The sequence below is a fragment of the Callithrix jacchus genome, chromosome 16, assembly GCF_049354715.1.
Source record: "Callithrix jacchus isolate 240 chromosome 16, calJac240_pri, whole genome shotgun sequence".
NCBI classification, from domain to species: domain Eukaryota; kingdom Metazoa; phylum Chordata; class Mammalia; order Primates; family Cebidae; genus Callithrix; species Callithrix jacchus.
Window position 1 is genome coordinate 97,214,337 of NC_133517.1, and position 23,648 is coordinate 97,237,984.

Sequence of the window (23,648 nt, forward strand, 5' to 3'; positions counted from 1 at the left end):
CAAAGACAGATTATTTGAAAATATACAGGCAAAAAATATACAGTAAAGGAATACAGAAAGTTTATAGGAATCATGGGACAGCAACAAAAGGGAAAATTGGGGTTATTGGTATTTAAGAGGATATAGAGATAGATAAAGGATTAGAAGGCATATACAAATAAAGAATAGCAGAAACCTTTCTAAACCTGGAGAAATATATACATATCCAGGTACAAGAAGGTCAAAGGTCTCCAATCAGATTCAATCCAAATAAGACTACTCAAAGACATATTATAATCAGTCTATCAAATATCAAAGACAAAGACAGGATCTTGAAAGCAGCAAGAAAAAAGAAGCAAAGAACATAGAAAGATATTCTAATGCACTTAGCAGCAGACTTCTCAACAGAAAAGAAATACTACAGACCAAAGGAGAATGGGACGATATATTTAAAGTGTTGGAAAGCAAACAAACAAACTCACCTGCAAACCAAGAATACTGTACCTACTAAAGTTGTCCTTTAATGAAAGAGGGAGAAGAACTTTCCTGGACAAACAAAAGCTGAGAGAGTTAATCGCTACCAGACCAGATCAGTCTTACAAGAAATGCTAAAGAGAGTTTTTCAAGCTGAAAGAAAAGGATGATAATAACACAAAAATATCTGAAATTATAAAAATCACTGGTGAAAGTAAGTATACCATCAAAGGCAGACTACTCTAATATTATAATGGTGGTGTGTAAATTATATCTTTAGTGTGAAGGTTCAAAGATAAAAATATTAATATTGCCAATTTGTTAAGGAATATACAATACACATATATGTAAATTTTGAAATAAAATATTCAAAATGTGGAGGGAGGGAGTGGAGTATATGAGTAGAGGTTTTTTTGTGTATGTGATCAAAGATAAGCTGTTATTTGCTTAAAATAATGTGTTATAACTATACTTTTTTAAAAAAAATATGCCTCATGGTAACCATGTAGATATGCAAACATTAAAAAGAAATGAAACCATACCAACAGAGAAAACTTACTTAAGCACAAAGAAGACAGCAAGAGGAAGAAAGAAATGAACAGTCCATAAAACAACCAGAAGACAATTAATAAAATGGCAATATTTAGTCCTTACCTTTCAATAATTACCTTGAATGTAAATGGCTTATATTCACCAATGAAAAGAGCATATTAATAGATTAAAAAAACAGACCCTAATATATACTGATTACAAGAGAATCAATTCACTTATAAGAACACACATAGGTTAAAAATGAAGGGATGGAAAAAGAAATTCCATGCAAATGGAAAACAAAAAAGAACAGGGGTAGCTATACTTATATGAGACTTTAAGTCAAAAACTGTAAAAAGAGATAACATAGGTCCTCATATAATGACAAAGGTATTAGTTCAGCAAGATGGCATAACAATTGTAGTATATAGGTACCAGACACTGGAGCATCTAAATATATAAAGCAAATATTAATAGGTCTAAAGGGAGAGATAGACTGCAATTTAATAACAGTAGAGGACTTTAACACTTTACTTTCAGCAATGGGTAGATCATCCAGACAGAAAACTAACCAGGAAATATCAGACTTAAGCTGCACTCTAGAACATTTGAACCTGACAAACATATAGAATGTTCTATCCAAAAGCTGCAGAATACACATTCTGCTTAATTGCACAAGGAACATCCTCCAAGACAGATCAGATGGTAGGCCACAAGACAAGTCATAACAAATTTAAGAAGAATGCAATAATATCAAGTATCTTTTCTGACAATAAGGGTATAAAACTAGCAATCAATAACAGGAAGAACTTCAGAAAATTCACAAGTTTATGGAAATTAAACAATGTGCTCCTGAATGGCCAATCACTGAAGAAATTAAAAGAAAAATTTAAAAATTTCTTGAGACAAATGAAATGGAAACACCACATACTTAAACCTAAAGGATATAGCAAAAGCGGTTCTAAGAGGTGACGTTTCCAGCAGTAAATACCTACAGTAAAAATGAAGACAGAGCTAAAATAAATAAACTAACAATAAAACACAAGGAACTAGAAAAACAAGAACAAACAAAGCCCCAAATTAGTAGGAGTGAAATAAAATAAAAATCAGAGCAGAAATAAATGAAACAGAGACTATAAAAATAATAGAAAAGATCAAAGAAACAAAGAACTAGTCTTTTGAAAAACCGGACAAACCTTTAGCTAGACTAAGAAAAAAAGAGAAAAGACTCAAATAAAAATCAGAGATGAAAAAGGAGACAGTATAACTGATACAAAGAATCCTTAGAGAATACTATGAACAATTATATGCCAACAAATTGAATAATCTAATGGATAAATTCCAGGACACATACAATCTGCCAAGAATAGATAATGAAGAAACAGAAAATCTGAACAAACCAATAATGAGTACAGAGATTGAATCAGTAATAAAAAGTCTCCGATCAAAAAAACCCCCAGGGTCCAATGCCTTCAATGCTGAATTCTGCCCAACACTTAAATAACGAATACCACCAATTCGAAATCAAGAAAACAAACTCATTTTATAATAGCTACAAAAATATTAAAATAATTAGAAATATATTTAATCAAGAGGTTAAAAATCTGGATGCTGAAAACTATAAAACAGTAATCAATGGAAAGATATCCTTTGTTCATGAATTGGAAGAATTAATATTATTAAAATGTCCATCCTACCCATGCTATTGATGTGCCCATGCTATTGATCATGCTAGGATTCAATGAAATTCCTGTCAAAATACCAATAACATTCGTCACAGAAATAGAAAAGGCAATCTTGAAATTTATGTGGAACCATAAAAGACCCTGAATAGCCAAAGCAATCTTGAGCAAAAGAAACAAAGCTAGAAGTATCACACTGTCTGACTTAAAAAAAAAAATACTATAAATCTATAACCAAAACAGCATGGTACTGGCATAAAAATAGACGTATAAAACAATGGAACAGAATAGAGAAACCAGAAAGGAATCCATGTATTAGCTAATTAGTTTTCAGCAAAGTTGCCAAGAACACAAAATGGGGAAAGGATGGTCTCTCCAGTAAATGCTGTTGGGAAAGCTAGATAGTCCATGCAGAAGAATGAAAATAGGTACTTATCCCTCACCATGTACAAAAGTCAACTAAACTTGCATGGCGGAGGCAGGAGGATCCCTTGACACTAGGAGTTTGGGGCCACAGTGAGCCTTGGCCACACCACTGCACTCCAGCCTAGGTAACAGAGTAAGACTTTGTCTCTCAAAAAACAAAAAACATAAACAAACCCAAAGGCCTCAAAGCCTTAAGATTGAAGACTTAAATGTATTAAGTACAAAAAAACCCAAGAAACTACTAGAAGAAAACAGGGGAAAAGCTCTCTGATACTGGTCTGCACAGTGATTTTCTGGATATTATCTGAAAAGCACTGGCAACAAAAGCAAAAATAGGATTCAAACAGGCTAAAAAGCTTCTGACTAGCAAAGAAAGCAATCAATAGAACGAAGAGACAAGCTACAGAAAGGGAGAAAACATTTTTTTTTTAATTTGTATTTATTTATTTATTTATTTATTTATTTTTAAATTATTTTTAATTTTTTTATTATTAACATTTGTAAACTATAAAAGAGGTAAATGTGTAAAATATATAAGAAACTCAAACAACTCAATAGCATTCATTGTCTTGTGTTTGATATAACCATGTTATTTAAATTATATAATGAACGCAGCATGCTAAGCACTGATTTATGATAAAACATAAATGACTTGGGAATGTTTTCCCAATTTGGCATTTTTGTTCTTTGTTGTCATTTAAATGTCATTTCATGACTACAATGACAGTGGCTCAAAAATTTGTGAAAGAACAATGAAAAAAATACCAGGGAGCTCAAATGTTTTTGCAAATAACCCTGAGTTAATCTTAAAAATAGGAAAAAGACCTAAAGAGACATTTCTTAAAAGAGAATATACAAATAGCTAACAGGTAAATGAAAAAATGCTCAATATACCTAACCATCAGAGAAATACAAATCAAAACCATGAAACACCACATCTTCCCTGCTAGAACAGCTATTACTAAAAAGACAAAAAGACAACAAGTGTTGGCAAGGATGTGGAGAAAAGGAAATCCTTGCACATTGTTGGTGGGAATGTAGACTGGTACAGTCATTATGGAAAACAGTGTGAAGATTCTTCAATAAATTAAAAATATAACTACCATATGATCCAGGAATCCCACTAATGGAAATGAAATGAAATCAGTATGCCAAAGAGATATATTTGCACTCCTATGTTTACTGCACCGCAATTCATAATAGTCAAGACGCAGAATCAACCTAAGCATTCATCAATGCATGCATTGAGGACAAAATGTGGTACATATTCACAATAGAATACTATTCACCTTTAAAAAGACGGAAATTCTGCCATTTGAGAAAACATGGATGAACTTGGAAGACATTATGCTAAATGCAATAAACTAGACAGAAACAGAAACTGCATGATTTTATTTATATGTGGAATCTAAAAACATCAAACTTATAAAAGGAGACGTTAGAATGTTCATTGCCAGGGGCTGTGGGAGGGGAAAATATGAAGAGGGTGGTGAACAGGTACAAAGTTTCAGTTATGCAGCACGTATAAGACCTGGAGATCTAATCTACAGCATCATGACTACATTTAATAAATACTGCTGTATTATATACTTAAAATTTGCCAAGAGAGATCTTAAGGGTTCTCACCACAAATAAAAGGTTGTAACTATGTGAGGTGATAAATATGTTAATTAGCTTGACTAGGTTAATCATTTCTCAATGACACATTTATCAAACATCACATTATATACCTTAAATGTCCATAATTTTTATTTGTCAATTATACTTCAATAAAGCTTGAATTAGGCAACTAAAAATCCATTTGAAATTTGCAATTGAAAAATAATTTAAAGATTATAAAACATATTATTTATTCTTCATTTTCTTCAGAAGAATCAGGAGACTATTTGATTAATCTTTCCCAGGTATCTTAATCCTTCTGAATCAGTTACCTTCAAGATATGTCTAAATTAATCCCCACTGAGTAATAAATTCGGTAATAATATAAAAGCAGGGTTAACCAAGGAAGGTAAAAACACTTAAAAAAATACATATATTTGGGGTAAACAACTTAAAGTTTCTACTTTATATTCATATTAACAAACCTATTCGAATGGTGTATTACTGTACCTAAGAAGTCTTTTACTAGTTTACAGCATTTAAGTACACATTTTCATTCAAATCAAGAGGTTTGTGGAAATGCAATTGTTTAAGGATGTTTAGGAATTATTTTAAGGTAGAAATGAAAATCATTGTAACCTATAAAACAGTTACATTAATTCACAAAATATAAGGAGAAAACTGAACAGTATTATAACCTGGTCAAGTCAACAGATTTTTTAAATCAAAATCAAAGCCAGAGATGAAACCAATCAAAAACCAGAATGAAATCAGAAACAGTGAAAACTAGATAGGCAAATTAATGATTGAGCTAAACAGGGTGAGACTAAACAAGCGATTCTATTAGGAGAAAAAGATCAGTGGCCATGTATTTCAAATACAGACACTATGTATACTAAACTCAAAGAAATGTGAAATTGCATTCATTATTTTGTGTTTGATATAACCATGTTATTTAAATTATATGATGAATGTGGCATGCTAAGCATTAATTTATAATAAAACATAAATGACTTGGGAATGTTTTCCCAATTTGGCAATTTTGTTCTCTGTTGTCATTTAAATGTCATTTCATGGCTACAATGACAGTGGCTCAAAAATTTGTGAAAGAACAATGAAAAAAATACCAGGGAGCTCAAATGTTTTTGCAAATAACCCAGAGTTAATTAGAAAAATCTGCACCCTTTCCAATTCTTCTTCTCACGTGTCAGCTCTCATTAAATTAAAAAATAAAATCGCATTTCAAAGTTAGGAAATCCTATGGTTAACAAAACTTTTAAAATGGGATCAAGTGGGCACATTCCTACATTTGGTATGATGTCATACCAAACACTTCACATCTAAATTTGAATTTGCAAGAAGTGTGATTGATTTTTCAATATAAGAAGTATCTGATCCAATGCTAATTTTTTCTATGGGCTAGCTGTGCTGGGAACAGGTGGCCCTGCTTTCAATTATGGAGGGCTAGCATGCCAGTGTGAGGCCTGGATTAGTTCACCTTCTCATGGGGAATTTTCCTCGGTTGGGAATGGATTTATTATGGCTTCACACATGGAATAGAGCTCATGTCAGCTGAGGGCAGTGACACATCATATGATTCAAATTAACCTGCTGTGGACTGTTCCGCAGGGTTTAGATTGTGTATTAAAATGACGACATTTTAAAAACAGCTTGAAAGAAACCGGGATTGCTGAACTGCAATGGTTCCAATTTGTTCCAACTAATCTATCACCTGCTGGAGATATTATTCAAGTGGGTTTCTGGTAGCTGCTGTTTTCCAGGTTTCTCCAAGCCACTGACCATGCTAACGTGTACAAGTGGAAAAGGCTGGGGGTTGGGAGAGCCTTGAAAGAGTTTCTGATGTAGAAGTTGGGACACACCACTTGCTCTATTAAGGTATCATTAAGTGAACCTTAATAGAGCAAATGGGGAAACCTTAATAGAGGCAATAAGGGAAAACTCAAGAACTCTTAAATTATTTTTCTAAAAACAAATGCTAAAGAACAGCATTTGTATCACGATGTTCAGAGAAAATAATCCCAGCAAAATAAATATGAAAGGTTAAATTTCAAAAGCTGTGAAGTTCACATCTTTTTGAAGAAAGCTTACGGTTAGACATTTATAATCAATATTCCTTCTACCTTTCAGGGTTGTAAATTTATTTATTTTTTGAGTCAGGTGCTCACTCTGTTGCCCAGACTGGAGTGAGTAGTGTGATCATAGCTCACTGGAGCCTTGACCTCCTGGGCTCGAGCAATCCTCCCACCTTGGCTCTCTGAGTAGCTAGGGCTACAGTAACATACCACCATGCCTGGCTAATTCAGAGTCATAACTTTCATTGTTACGATACCCTTCATTAAAGAACAAGAAAAAAATAGATGAAAATTACTAATACAGTTCCAGACATTCTCTGGAATGATACTTAAATAGATATGCATACAGATTAAAACATAAAAGTAGCTAAATATTCCTAATGATAACACAATGACATTACCTAAAAACTAAAAGTATTATCTGTAGTGCTTTTATTATTTTTTTTGTAATGCTTTTCTTTTTAAGGAAAGGGAATGTTATTGGGGAACATTATAAAGCTGAAATTTGTTTCCCAATCTCAACATAAATGATACTCCTCTTAGGATCCTATTACTTAACTGGAAAAAATATGATTTCCTGGAGTTGCCAAAATCTATAAAATGATACATTCATGTGGTAAAAACTGTTTTAATGTGTTCTGTTATTCCTATTTAATTAGTGGTATACAATTCTCAGTATCTAGGCCTTTTGATACCTAAATTAGTGTAAGTAGCATGCCAATCTGGCTGTGTAGTGAGATAATATACTCTATGAAATAACATCTACTTATCTACTCTAAAGCATGAATTGCTTACAGTAAGAAAATTTTTGTCTAAGCTAGTAAATTCTGGAGCACTTCAAGGCTGTTAGGTTAGTGTTTTAGAGCACACACACAGCTCCTTTATCATTTAAACTAATCTTCCCTCAAATTAAAAAAAATTATAAAAGTACTTTTGTTTAAAATGTTTTAGACTTTGAAGAATTTAAATCGTTCATTGGACATTATTCCTGATTATCCGTAATAAAAGCACAATTCTAAAAACCACTCATCTTTCTTTGTTATCATTTCCCTGTCCTGTGTCCCAAAATTACTGCGGTTTGGCTCTCAAAGACTGATACTAAAAAACCAAAATCATATATGATAAGTCATATATATGATCTTAAAAGATAATTTTGATAAGAATCATATAAAACTTGCTACATAAAGTACAGTCCCAGGCCAACAGCATCTACTTCATCTGGGAGCTTTTTAGACATGGCTTTCAAGCCCTCCCTTCTAGAACTATTAAGTCACCATTTGCATTTTAACAAACTCCCCAGAGAAGCTTCAAATGCAGAAACAAGTTTGAGAAGTGCTGCTGTAAAATAACTATTTCAGTTCATTTACTTAAAAGTTTAACTCTCCTAATATATTATCACTATTATAGCATGGACATAAAATCAGAAATTGTATATATTTAATTCCCAATTTTGAAAAGTTGGGAATAAGAAACACAAAGGTACAACTACTTTAAAAATCACATTTCTACTACTGAGTCATGTTAAATGCCATAGGACCTCATCCTCTACTACAAAAAAACAAAACAAACAAAACTACCTGGGCATGGTGGCATACACCTATAGTCCCAGCTACTTGGGAGACTGAAGCAGGAGAATTGCTGGAGCCCAAGTGAGCTATGATTGCACCACTGTACTTAGCCTGGGTAACACGACAAGACTGTCTCAAAAAAAGTAAGTAAACAAAAAATATAACGAAATAAAAATCTTAGTGAAAAAACGAATACTCATTTCATGGGTAACATTCTGAAGCACTGCAAGTATAAAGTAACAAAACAAAATGTGAAATGTAATAATTCCTGTTAAATAAATAACTAAGACTACACGTAGGTGAGGGAGAAGTAACAGAAGGGGAAGAACATGAGATGAAGGAAGAAAAGACAGAGGAGGAAGATCGAAGAAGAAAGGAAAAATCTTTAGTTATGCCCAAATTAGTATACTACAGAAGTTAAAATCTAGTCTTTGGAGTCATAAAGACAGGTTTGAATGGCTCCTCTGTCACTATACGTCAGGCAATTCATTTCACTTTTCTAAGTCTTAAGCTTCCTTATTCATAAAATAGGGATAACTAAACTATAGTGCAAACTAAAATGCATAGTGCCTGAGACATAATTAGCTCTCAAAACATTTTGATATCTCTATCTATTTAAAACTGAGTAAATTACTACGTCTCAAGCACATTGCTAAGCATGTGAAACAGTTACATTTAACTATCAAACCTAATCTATCTAGAGTATACTATCTTCTGTATCTATATATCATGTTTCCTATGCATTTATTCATCCAGCCTATCCTCTTCCTATACAGGTAAGAAAACTGAATTACAGAAGATTAGATCAACACCTAAGACCAAACAGTTAATTAATAGAAAAGGTAGAAATAAAATATTGGTGTTTTGGTTTCAACTATTCTTTATTATTATTATTATTCTTTAAATTCTGGGGTACATGTGCAGAACTTGCAAGATTGTTGCATAGGTACACACATGCCATCGTGGTTTGCTGCTTCCATTCCCCCGTCACCTACATCGGGCATTTCTCCCAGTGTTATCCCTCCCCACCCCCGCCACCTCCTGCTATCCCTTCCCTAGCTCCCCACTTCCCAGCAGACCCCAGTGTGTAATGTTACCCTCCCAGTGTCCATGTGTTCTCAATGTTCAACACCCACCTGTGAGTGAGAACATGCGGTGTTTGGTTTTCTGTTCTTGTGTAAGTTTGCTGAGAATGATGGTTTGGCTTCAACTGTTCTTTAATTGATAACTACCTTCGTATCAGACTGAAGGTAATTTTTAATGCATAGTTATATATGCCTTTTGATCTCTAAAAATGGGCAGACTGAAAAGCATACACTTCTGGGAAAAAATGAACTATTCATTTTTTGCATGGAATGTCAAGATTACTAACAGATCCTATATACACATTAATATATTCACATAAAAAAATGTACACACATTTTATAACTTTCTTACCTGGTCCATTCAGAAAGTCTTTAATCTGTAGCGTTATAAGGGAAGGTGGAATACCACTTTTGCTGTCTATTTCTCCAGGCACTGTCTGTAGCCAAACAGTGCAATAATCAAGGGCTTCAGGCAGAGTCTTCCCAGGATCTAAGGTGACAAAATTAAAATTAAAAACATCAATTACATAACAAACATCTCATTTTGATTATGACTTTGAGTTAATCAATGAGAAAAAAACTAGTTAAATAATTGTATGTAAGCTTTATTGTTTCATTTGTACACATACAGTAAACAAGCACTCATGATGAAAAAGATAAATTATCACTGTATGACATGGAATGACAAAACCATGTTTTCCAAAACTATGACAAAGAGGAAAAGAAATGTTCAAATTTAATTCATGTCATGAATGAGGGAAGGTAAAGTTTCTGTATTCTGAGCTGCTAACAGTTTAATAGTTGGATTTTTTTGAAAATGTTGTATTAAAAACAAATTTATAAAGGGCACTCTTGTCAGCTTTAAGAAAAGGCACATACATGTTCAAAGATAGAGTGGATGAGTACTACTTAGGGGCTATTTAATCTGTTTCAGAGTTTTATTGATATTACAATCACTTTTTACTGCTAGGCCTTTGAAGTTAACTTCAGTAGCTTTCCTATAACCTTCTTCTTTAATGAGAAAATTGGTCAGTCTGTTAATAGTTCCAATTATAATGAAAATGAGCTTTTTCTGTTTTGACTTTTTTTTTTCTGTTTAATACAATGTGTTTTAAAAATGTTCTGGGTAATACTGTATATTTTTAAAATAATATTTTTGGGTATTGGTTATGGCAAACTTAATTTGCTTTTTAATACTTAGGAATCCACAGTTTTTATTGAAATAGCTCTTTAAATAAAAATGACTGCTCTATCTTGGCATACAATGTAGCAGGCTTTTAAAAAACTTCTAAATATTCACAGTTTTTCTTTAGTTTCATGATTGTTTTACTCTCTGTGTTTTAATGGCCTCTGAATGTCAGTTTTATAGAGATGTTCTTGCCATAGAGTCCATCTATTCCATTTTCAGTCTATTTGAAATGTGTTATTAAAGTATTATTTATTTTAGGTTTTATTGATTGGATTGCTTTCAAGAATAGCATTTACATACAGTGTATTATATTCAACATATGGTTATTTAATATTACTGTCATATGTGAAGTGGGTATATAAATTCTGCCTTGGAATTTGTATTTCTTGACCTTATCATGTGATCCTTATGAAATTTGGCACATATGAACCTTATGTGATTTCAAAGAAAATGCTGAAAGCAACTGATCATGACGTTAGATCTGTGTGGTCAGGATCAAACATTAAGCTAGTGCATTCTTCTCTTTTTATATGATCAGTGATTTTTAAAGCAGGGAGAATATGCATAGTAGATCAATTCCATAGCAACACTGTGCTATTCTCTCTTTTAAATATAATGGTCAAGTCTGGTGAAAGGATAAGAAAAAGTCTGTTGCTCTTAAGATCTACAATCAGTTTGTAGGAGCTATGGAACCTGCCAGGACTTACGCATCTATTTCTAGGGCCCCACCACTGCAGCCATCATCAAAAGTGGTTATTATCAGGTAAGTAGTGCCATGATAGACCTAAACAAGGAGACATAATTCTTCATTTTGAAGAGAATATAATCTGCAGATAAAACAATGATCTAACAGTGAAAACACAGATCTTAAGTGACATAAATAACAAAATAATGAAGAGATGATTAAATTGATGTGGAAATATTAATGTCTAAAAAACTGGCAAATAAAACATGATAAATAAAACAAGTTACAATAACTGCATATTCAAACTTACATGACACTGACAATTGTTATTCTTGTGGCATATTTAATCAATTTTCTATATTTTTCTAGAAATAAAGATTCCAAGTAGCAAAATAATGCACACTGAAAGACGTGCATTAACTATCCTATTGTATAACAACAGTAATAACAAGACACTAACACTAAAAACATAAGGCTGACATATATGACCACACAAAACTTTTGTCAAAGAACACCATGATAAGTTAAGTGACAAAAAAGATGCAATTGTAACATAGGTGACAGTGAGAGAAAAGGGATACCATTAATATACAAAGCGTTCACATATTCAATATAGGTACCAATAGAAAAATCAGTGGATGATAGAATAAATAATTAATAAATGAAAATTACTAAACAAAACAATAAACAAAAGCAAATGATATACAAACATTTAAAAATACAAACATTAAAGGATACTAAATGTTAGCAATAACAAAAGAAAAAAATATTTTCAAATAAGGTAGAAATTTTCACCCATCAAATAGGCTAAGACTAAAAAAACTGACAACGGGCCTGTAATCCCAGCACTTTGGAGGCTGAGGTGAGCAGATCGCTCAACCCCAGTAGTTCGAGATCAGCCTGGGCAACATGGCGAAACCCCATCTCTAAAAAAAACTTAAAAAAATTTTGGCCGGGCATGGTGATGCCTACCATGCCTGTAGTCCCCATAGTAGCAGCTACTTAAAAGGATAAAGTGGGAGGATCACCTGAGTCTGGGAGGTTGAGACTGCAGTGAGCCACGATTGTGCCACACTCCAGCCTGAGCAACAGAGTGCGAACCTGTCTCAAATAAAAACAAAAACAACAATAAAAAAACCAACACCTGATAATGCCTATATTGGTAGTTTGTGATGAGAGATCCACTCTCATTAATTTCTTTCTGGAGAGTATTTTAAATGTGTATGTCACTTGACCTAGCAAATTAACGAGTAGGAATTTAATCCAAATAAGAAGTCAGGTAAGCATATAAATAAACATAGTGGAGAATAACCATAACAAAAATAGAAAACAACCTAGGTATCCATCAGTTAATGTTTAAATAGATTAATTAATGTTTAAATAAATAAATAATCTATGCAATTGTTTAAGAGAATAAAAATCTTTATGGTCGCCATAAGACAGTTGTTTTATATTGTTGGTAGGAAAAAAAAGCAAGCAGGTTAATCATTTTCATTTACTGGCCATTCAGAATTCCTTCTCTTCAAAGAATTTATTTACACGTTTTTCTCTTGAGTTCTTTTTCTGACTGACTTGTAGGAGCTCCGTTCTGGGTATTAGTGTTTTGTTTGCCTTATTTAGCAAAGGCTTCCTCATGTGAAGAGGCAGTGTTTAACTGTATTCTAATGCTTTTTGCATGTATACTTTTTCAACAGATATGGCTAAAAAATCTGTGAACTTTCACTTTATGAATTTATCCCCAGGTAATTATATATGTTCCTATAGTTTCTTAAAGCATTTTAAGCTTTTGTTTTTACCTTTAGCTGTTGAATCCTCCTGGAGAGCACTGCTTTAAGAAAAAATAGGAAAACTCTGCTCAGCTTCCTCTTAATCAGGGATATACAAATTAAAACAAGAAATAAAAATTTTCATCCATCAGATTAGCATAAATTAAAAAGATTGACAATATCTAATAACATGTATTGGGGGAGAAGGAGAAGAAACAAAGTCTCCCATGGATGATTAAGAGTGTACATGCAGTATTTTTGCATGAGCAGAGGAGAAACCTGACAATGAATGTTTATCAAAATTATAAATGTACATGTCCTTGGAATCAGAAAGGCTATCCATAGGACTGTCCCTTAAAGAAACACTTAAGAATATAAAAATAAATGTCCAAACAACTTGACTGCAACATCATTTGAAATATTCACAATTTGGGAAAATTTAAACTAAATATCTATGTATAGATAAATATAAAATAAATTTTGACTGTACCATAAATACTGCATAGAATACTATGCTGCTGATAAAGAGAATGGTGTGACTCACATATACTGAAACAGAAGAGCTTAAAAATGTATGGATCAGTGAATAAAACAAAAAAATAGGACATCAATTCAGCAAATTCAAATGTAACAAATCTATCTGCATACATAAATACACACACATATGCACATGCCTTAAGTACTGCTGGATGATCATCTCTAGGATGATCCTAAACATATGCTGACATAATATAAGTCATTCAGGACTTAAAACACAAAATAGCACTATTTACCAAGCATTTACAAAAGTTAAAGGGAAAAAGAAAAAACACTTCAGTGGGTATTTGATGCCCTTTTCTCAAAGTATAAACTAGGGATTGCAAAGTCTGATAATGTAGATAAGAGTTTCCTGGTAAGTGAAATGGATTTCTCTTTTGGCACGAGTTAGAGGACATGGCCATCTGGCACCAAGCCTCAGAGTCTACCCTGGGAAATCACAGGGGGATATGGCTTAATAGGAGACACAATAAACCAGCTGGCAATAGTAGAAAGCATAACAGAAATTAGAAATTAAATGAATAAAAGTCTAGGAAATCCATCTAAGGAATCCAAAATGACTATTTCCCAACAAAATGTTAGTACACCTGGTTTCTAAAGTATGCCTGAATTTACAGGGTTGATAAAACAGAATAAATGAAATTAGGACCATCCACAAAAATACAGGTTGCATAGTTAATGAATATTGAATGCAGAATAGGGCTGGTGGCTCCTTTCCCAGTTTTTGCTAAAATCTCTACTTTGGATATGCCTGTAGTCATTAACATCCACAAAGGTAAATATGCCTTTGTTTACCATTTGAGTCGTATAAAACATAATATGACTCAGTGCAGTCAGCTCAGAATGAAACTCTGAAAGCAGCTGTAGTAGCAGAAAGGTATGTCAGAACCCCAGAGAAATGGCTCAAGTTCAAAGTCACCCTTTAGTCCAATATGTTCTAATGGCTAGAAGGTGAGGGGCATGACTCCTAGTCTCCCTGTCTGTGCTCAATTTAACTTCTCCTTAATTCCATCATCAGGTCTAGAATATAGGATTCATATTACACATTCTTCAAGGTCAACACACTGGGGAATGCACAAGATAAATAAGATTAAGAAGCCTATGAATATAATACAAATGGAGTGACAAACAGAGAACTATTTTATATTGGAAGCTCTTTCAGACCTCTTCTGGATTTATTCAAGTCATAGGAAGTTCTCAAAAATAATAAACTCCTGCTAATGTTGATGAGCACATTTACGCTGCCATCCCTAAGCAGAAGAAACAGGAGAAAGTCGTATCTTATGAGGAGTAACAGAAGGTAGGAACTGTGTCAGAATAAATGACAAACTGCGTACAGTCATAAATTTGGTTCAAAGTGAGTTAGGAGTCACTTTAATAAGACACTTGTATAGACAAAGCTGTAATAATTGTTTTTCTTTTGGGTTGATTAGGTCTCAAAGAAAAAGAAAACAACAAAAAAAAACCCCAACACCCTGTCCCAAATCTCATCATACTATGTCATAAGGAATACTTAAAGAGAAGATTCAGAAAGCCCCAACTCAGTTCCCAGATGTATCAAGTCTTTCACGAAGACTTAAGACTGTATTCTTTGTGTTTATAGATTTGCTCTTCTTCAGGAAAAAACCTTAATTTCACTTAATTGTTTGGAAAGGCTTCCAGTAAATCTGATAAAAGTGGTCTTTTAAAGTCCTGCTAAGTTTTTTTAACCCTTAGCAAACATTCACAGATTTAAGTAAGTGTTTGCTTACCGCTTGAATTGTGTAAAATACAACATGATTCAGTGCAGCCAACTCAAAAATGAAACTCTAAAAACGAACTCACTTCTCTTCCTCCTCCTCTTCCTCTTCCCCCCTCCCCTTCTTCTTTCTTTCTTCTTTTTTCTTCTTCTTTTAACCTTTTATGCTTGGAACCTAATAGTACCTGACAGCAGGGAAGAGATAGTAGAGTGAGGAAAAGCATCTGACAAGGCCAGTTGGGGCAGAGGATGGGAAGGATGGAGACACCTTGGTTTGGAAGGCTAGGAAGCAGGCAAAGACTGGTTGTCACTACAAATCACTAACTGGGTCCACTGATTCCATCCACAATCCTAACCCACCTCCTCAGGACTCCCTATGCCTCAGTTTCTTACCATCAGTGAAATGCTAAATAGCAGCACCTACCACAGCCAAGAGATGAATTCTGAGCACTTAACACAACAGCAGTTTATGGATAAAAAAATACCTCTTACTCTGAACTCACATTTTATTTGTAATCTTCTACTTATCAAAAAATTTGTTTTTCCAAGCTCACATAGAACAGATCAATGCTGCAATTTTTAAAGCTTTGTTATTATTCTGCTTTGTTCCATTGTGTGGCATATTTTTTTCATAATGAAGTTGAGTTTTTACTAAGATCTTAAAGAAAACACATTTTCTCTACAGATTTAAGTGATAATGTCCTCATTTTTAGACTGATATAACACTGAATATATAATGAAGTCCTATTATACTGGATACTTCTCAGTGCTATCCATCAGAGACAGAGTTTTGATACTTAAAACGATATGAATAAAGAGCACTGAATCTTAAAAAGCCAAATGTCATAAAAATATGTTTATTTCAAAGTAAAATAACTATTATAAAGAGGACTAGAGTGAGACTTTTTTTTTTTTATTTTGAGACGGAGTCTTGCTCTGTCACCAGGCTGGAGTGCAGTGGCATGATCTCAGCTCACTGCAACCTCCACTTCCCGGGTTCAAGTGATCCTCCTGCCTCAGCCTCCTGAGTAGCTGAAACTACAGCCACATGCCACCACGCCCAGCTAATTTTTGTATTCTTAGTAGAGATGGGGTTTCACCATGTTGGCCAGGATGGTCTCCTGACCTCATGATCTGCCTGCCTTGGCCTCCCAAAGTGCTGGGATTACAGGCACGAGCCACCGCACCCGGCCTAGAGTGAGACTTTAAATCAACATCATTTTCCTCTTTATTCTTCTCCCTTCTCTTAACAATTATTTTCAATCAAACATAGGTTGATAATCCATGCCTCTTTCTGTTGGCTTATGAGCATTTCTGCAAATGAATTGGCTACAGAATGGCAGACAAATAAATTAGTATAATTAGTTATTTTCCCTGGCATTTCCAGGCAAAGATTATTGTTGTGGGAAGATTCCAGTAACAACAGTCACAATATTTTGGTTCTGCTGATTCAATTTCCTTATGAAACTCAGTCTTATATATTTCCATGGAAATTGCGTGCTTACTTAAATATGAAACACTATCAAGGAAACTAAATTTCACTATGGTGTATAATTCTTATAAATTTGTGCTACTAGAAAATGTCTAATTAAAATTTGAGGAATGAGCCCTAAAAAATAAACTTTTGATTCTGAGTGTACCTCATTTTCGCCATGTTTTCTTCAGCAAGCAAATAGTCTATCATCCTACTCCTGCTATTAACCTATTGTTGTATTATTCTGATGCTGTTGCTGCTTGCAAATCTGGGTAACAAAATCTTGCTCAACATTATCAACTTTGAAATTATACCATGCTGTAATTCTCTCTTTTTTTTTCAGACAGGGTCTCACTCTTGCCGAGGCTGGAGTGCAGTGATGCAATCCAATCATGGGTCACTGCAACCTCAACCTCCCTGGGTTCAGGTGATCCTACCTTAGCCTCCTGAGTAGGTGGGACTACAGGAGTGTGCCACGACACCCAGCTAATTTTTATATTTTTTGTAGAGATGGCGTTATGCCATATTGCCCAGGTTGGGCTTAAGTGATCCACCCATCTTTGTCTCCCAAAGTGCTAAGATTATAGATATGAGTCACCATGGCCGGCCTAATTCTCAGTCTTACTGATGGTAATATTGGCATCACTGATGATATATTACTGAATATGTAAATGATAAAAATATTACTGATGCTAATGTCAACATTATTAATGAAAATAATATTGTTTTTCCTAAATCATTATAGATTCAAATTTCAGTAACTTTTTGCTTTGATGTCACGTTGCACTGAATTTTCTGATAGTAGCACATGCTAAAAACACTGCAAATGTCTCAGAAGCATAATAAAACAAGCACTTGTATGCTGCAGCATTGCAAACAGCCTCAAGATTTACTTCTGCCTCCATTTTATGAGTTCTATAAAGTCCAAAGGACTTACTGTGACTTTTTTTTTTAAGGAAATAACAGAATATGTTTTATTCACTTTTTCTGTGAAGTCTTCAAAGACCTGTTATTATGGGTTATAAGCACACTATAGTCTGCTATAGCTAATGAGCCCAGGCCTGGCCCAGGCTGCCATAGAACCAAAGCGGTATCTATGGCTGCTCAACTAATTAAACAGAATTTTTTTTTTTTGAGACGGAGTTTCGCTCTTGTTACCCAGGCTGGAGTGCAATGGCGCTATCTCGGCTCACCGTAACCTCCGCCTCCTGGGTTCAGGCAATTCTCCTGCCTCAGCCTCCTGAGTAGCTGGGATTACAGGCACGCGTCACCATGTCCAGCTAATTTTTTGTATTTTTAGTAGAGATGTGGTTTCACCATGTTGACCAGGCTAGTCTCGATAATCTTGACCTCGTGATCCACCCGCCTCGGCCTCCCAAAGTGCTGGGATTACAGGCTTGAGCCACCACGCCCGGCCACTAATCAGAATTTAAATGACTGCTGATGAACTCAGGGACAACTGACAGGTGATATGATACCATCCTATAAACGAGGTCTGTGAAATAAATAGTTTGTCACTAACTCAGGATTCACAGCTTTACTTTCATGAAGCTTTCCCACATTTTGTTTTATGAAAATGTTTAATATGAAAGAATGTGTGGAGCAATGAAAGGAACATGGATTTTGGAGATAGTAAGATCTACGCATAAGTCCTAATCCCTTTAGCTGGGTAAATTTAACTTCTCTCTGTCCCAGTGTGTTTCAAAAATAGTGATAATAAACACAACTTGTGAAACTTTGAAAGCTTTGCTAATTAGTGGAAATTATACCCAGCTTTGCTCTGGTAAACATATTTCTATTTAGTTTTAAAAATAATAATAATCATTGAGGCTTGATATAATAGTCAAGATAGTTGCATTTCTGGCTGAGAAGAAATTACAGACCTGACAATTTCCCTCTACTTTGATTCTGATAATTATCAAAACTATATTCTTACCTTCTTTCCATCCCTTAGAAGTATTTGGCCTACATATGAATCAAGGAAGTAAATAATCTGCAAGCCAAAATACATACTTTCCATTTTCTAAACTAGAAGTTAGGGTGCTGATTTCTTTTCCAAAGTGTCTGGGTATATCAACTTTTATATAAAGAAGGGACTGAAATGAGACTTTAAAGTAATTTATAAGCAAACATGGTGAGCGCATCAGAACTTTTATTTCAAAGAGCTTTCTTTCTTTTTTTGGGAGGGGAGATAGAGTCTTGCACTGTTGCCTGGGCTGGAGTGCAGTGGCGTAATCTTGGCTCAATGTAACCTCCGCCTCCCAGGTTCAGGCCATTCTCCTGCCTCAGCCTCCCTAGTAGCTGGGAGTACAGGAGCCGCCACCATGCCCGGCTAATTTTTTGTATCTTTAGTAGAGATAGGGTTTTGCCATGTTGGTCAGGCTGGTCTCAAACTCCTGACCCTGTGATCCACCTGCCTCGGCCTCCCAAAGTGCTGGTGTGAGCCACTGCGCCCCGCCACAAAGTACAGGTGTGAGCCACTGCGCCCCACCACAAAGGTGTTTCTTTTTTTTTTTTTTTTTTTGAGACGGAGTTTCGCTCTTGTTACCCAGGCTGGAGTGCAATGGCGCAATCTCGGCTCACCGCAACCTCCGCCCCCTGGGTTCAGGCAATTCTCCTGCCTCAGCCTCCTGAGTAGCTGGGATTACAGGCACGCGCCACCGTGCCCAGCTAACTTTTTGTAATTTTTAGTAGAGACGGGGTTTCACCATGTTGACCAGGATGGTCTCGATCTGTTGACCTCGTGATCCACCCGCCTCGGCCTCCCAAAGTGCTGGGATTACAGGCTTGAGCCACCGCGCCCGGCCCACAAAGGTGTTTCTTAATAGAACTTAAAGAGAATTTAAAGGACAGCATTTTGGAAAGTCCTATCATACTGCATAGTCTATCTATAAAACTGATATTATTAAAGCTCCCAAGGAGCCTCTGCAAGAAGCCAAGGGTTGTCATTGGTTTTGGCTGTACTCATGGCTTCAAGTGTAATCCCCTGCAACAAGAGGTCACTATCAGAACAGTCACCTCTTGATCACTGGACATGTAAAAGGCAAGCTATAATCTTACTGAATTTCATGCATTTTTCTATGTTTACTTTTTGATTTATAGTTTAAATGGCTTTTTCTTTTTCTTATATACCCACAAAAGCAAATGTAGTCCACGGAGCCCCTATAAAACCTGCAAGTTAAATTGTGAAGGAACCTAGATCCATTAAACATCATAATAATTCAATGTCAGGACAGCAAAAATTAACCGAGAAACTAGTTCCAAACTGCTCTGGATGCTAAGTAAGTGCCACCATCTCCTTGTGGATATCCACACATTTGGCTAATTCTGTAAGTACTGTTTCACATGCTCACTATTCCACACCTATTCTGCATCTCATAAGACGTGATGCGAAGGGCAAGAGATTTCCTGGTTTGAAATCTGCAGTCCATAGGAAAAAGAAGAGGAAGAGAAAGGATTAAATTGGCTGCTGGAATGTTTGACCATCAATGCCACTTGCCCTTACTTTTAGAACCAACTCTTTCATATCTTGCTAAAAAGAAGTGTATTTTTCATACTAAATGATGCTAACCAGCAGATAATATGTGAAATACTAATTCAATGATTTCTTTTAATTCATTTTCTGTGCTGCTCTGTGTTCCTGATCTCTTTCTTAGTGATACTGGGTTGTTTCATATTGAATTCTAATGTGGGTTTCAGATATTTTACAGGCCAACATTTGATTAAAATTCAGCACAAGTAAACACAAGGTACTATTTGGTAAAAAAAAACATACAGTCACGTAGCCAAGGAAGATCAACTTAATCCCACCTGTAAACCTTTTCTTCTCTCTAAGCAAAGGTGGGTTCTGTAACATTAAAGCTAGTCACTGCCTTTAAATGATTTCCCTGATTTTCATTTCTTTTAAGTAAATGTTGATGATTACAATGGAAGTCACAAAGGCCAGAGCACTAATCTTTTCCTCATGTCTAAAAATGAAAGTCTCCCTTTTAATACTAATAATCACTGAAGTCTCAACTTATATTTGAATATTTCATATTTCCATATAATTTCATAAATATCTCACTTGAAACTAAGATTTAAGCACTAATCAACTGAGACCAGATATTATTACACCCGTTTTAGAGACGTGAAAACTAAAGCACCAAGAAATTTAGCTATTTGCATCTAAGAGCTCTGGCATTAGAACCAAGACTAAAAGTCCAGATTTCTGATTTCTGTTCTAATACCCTTCCTCATATACTATTATTTCCTTCAGCTGGTTGGGTCATTTCTTATTTAACCTTCTCACCACTTTTCTCTCTGAAGCATACACTGGAACGCCTGTCATTTAAGAGATCTACTTACTTGCTAATTCCTGTCAAAGTAATAATTTCATTTCACATTACTAGCCAGCAAGCAACGTTCCCAGCAGCTAAATTTTCAGATAAATGTTCAGAGTGTGATCATTATGACATTAAAGTCACAGGTTAATTCTAAGCCTTTCCAGGGATGTTAACAAAACCTTTGATTCTAAAGAGGTATATAATTCAATCTTTTTCTTAAAGTCACAATAACTAAATGAAATCAAGATATGATTTATGAGGTGTAAGAAGCCATTTTATGATTTTTCAACTGTTGGTTTACTCAAATGTCTCTGGCACATTTCTGCAGTCCTATTCATGAAAAGAGAAAAAAAAAACCCTCGATTATTGTAACTATACATTTTTAAACCACAATAGCTATAATTTTTTTGAAATAATGTGCATTTTTTAACCAATTACAACAACTACTTTGAAAAAACACTTACAGATATTAATAATGATGATAAAAGCAACAACATTTATTAGTACCCATTGAGCCTTGTGCCATACACTTAGCTAAGAACTTCATATACATTGTTTAATACTAAGAGCAACCATAGAAGGCTGCTCCCAGTATTATTCTCATATCACAGACAAGGAAACTGAGGCATAAAAAGAGGTTAAATAATGTGTTTGAGGTCACACAGCTGTAAGGAGTAGAATCAGGATCAAAACTTAGTACTGAGAGGTCTAATCCTGAGCTCTCATAGGACTCCATATTTCAAGTTTGACTCTTCATTGGACTTTAGGCATTTATAAAACTTCAAAATGCAGAAATTGTCTCATATTTGACAGCCTATCTTAAACATCACAGTGTCCGACAGAAAAGTGTGTTATGACCTCCTTTTTCAGTATGACACATTCAAGTAAACTTTAACTTCTATATTTTAGTATAGTTGATGTTTGAAAAGTTAGAATCAGGTTAGTAAGTTGCAAGATGGCCGAAGTAACTGTTTTCAGTTGGTTTCTTTGCTAGGTACTACCACACATTAATGGGTAACAAGATATTGTACTAAGGAGTTAGTTAAATTCCCTCAGAATTGTTCAACTTCTTCACAATTGACCAGATGGCACAGCCATTTCTTCAAAAACAAACAAAAAATCCCCAAACAAACAAGAAGAAAAATGACTTTTTGAGGCTGCCTTGGGCTGCATAGTCAAGATATGAGGCAATTTCAAATCTGGACTCCATTATCTTAAACAAAACAAATACCAATTTTTAAATATTTATAAACACAACTAATACGATTATGTTAAAAACAACTACATACATCTTTATTTAAATGAGAACTGCCAATAATACAGCTGCTATATATAAAGGTACTGGCAGAAGATCTCATTTCTGTTAGAGGTTGCTCCAGGTGGGAAGGGCATGGAAAAGCCCATTGCCACATTGTTCTAACATGTTTCAAAATAAGTTAACTCACAGACTTATCATCTATTTGGAAAATCATTTGAAGTAGATTATTAATATTAATATTCACAAAAAATTCAAGTTGATAATTTAGTCTTTAAATAGTCTGTTTTTAGGCCGGGCGCGGTGGCTCAAGCCTGTAATCCCAGCATTTTGGGAGGTCGAGGCGGGTCGATCACGAGGTCAAGATATCGAGACCATCCTGGTCAACATGGTGAAACCCCGTCTCTACTAAAGATACAAAAAATTAGCTGGGCATGGTGGCACGTGCCTGTAATCCCAGCTACTCAGGAGGCTGAGGTGGGAGAATTGCCTGAACCCAGGAGGCGGAGGTTGTGGTGAGCCGAGATAGCGCCATTGCACTCCAGCCTGGGTAACAAGAGCGAAACTCCGTCTCAAAAAAAAAAAAAAATAGTCTGTTTTTAAATTAATGATGAAAAGCATATTGCTATGTATAGCTTAAAGATAGTCAGCATAATTAAGAATCAGTAAGTTACACAGAATGTGAATTATACTCTATTAACAGGAGTTTCAAAATTATAATTGTCATAATTTTAATTTTACTTTGGCTTTCTAAAACAGAAATAGACATAGATTCCACTTATTTATGCTGGGAAGTATCTCAAATAGGGTTTTAAACATATATGTATAGAGTCATCTTTTGTTGTTCACAGAGGACTGGTTCCAGGACCTCCTGTGGTTGGCACCCTCCACAGATGCCCCAGTTCCTGATATAAAATGACCCGGTATTTGCATTATAACCTATTTATATCCTACTGTATACTTTAAATCATCTCTAGAATACTTATAATACCCAATAAAATATAAGTGCCATATAAATAGTTATTATGCTATATTGTTTAGAGGATAACAAGAAAGTTAGTGTATGTCCTGTAAAGAGGCAATTTTGTTTGGAATACTTTTGATCTATGGTTGGTTGAATCCATGGATGTGTAACCCATGAATACTGAGGGCCAACTTTATACAGTAATCCTCTGCCCTTATCTGTGGTTTCAGTTACCTGTAATTACTTGTGGTCTGAAAATATATTTTGAGAGAGAAAGA

General features: G+C 34.7%; 1 protein-coding gene across 15 annotated transcripts in view; it reads right to left on the minus strand.

The window, feature by feature from the left end:
- The window catches only part of VPS13B (vacuolar protein sorting 13 homolog B), an 822,207-nt gene that overhangs the window by 182,479 nt on the left and 616,080 nt on the right, over positions 1-23,648 (minus strand). For all 15 annotated transcript variants that reach the window (XR_013528186.1, XR_013528187.1, XR_013528188.1 and 12 more), the window contains one exon: positions 9,790-9,927. Coding sequence is in view for 12 of the 15 variants with exons in the window: in XM_017965662.4 (XP_017821151.4) it covers positions 9,790-9,927 (138 nt within the window). In the remaining 3 variants the exon portion in view is untranslated. The remainder of the gene's footprint in view (positions 1-9,789; positions 9,928-23,648) is intronic.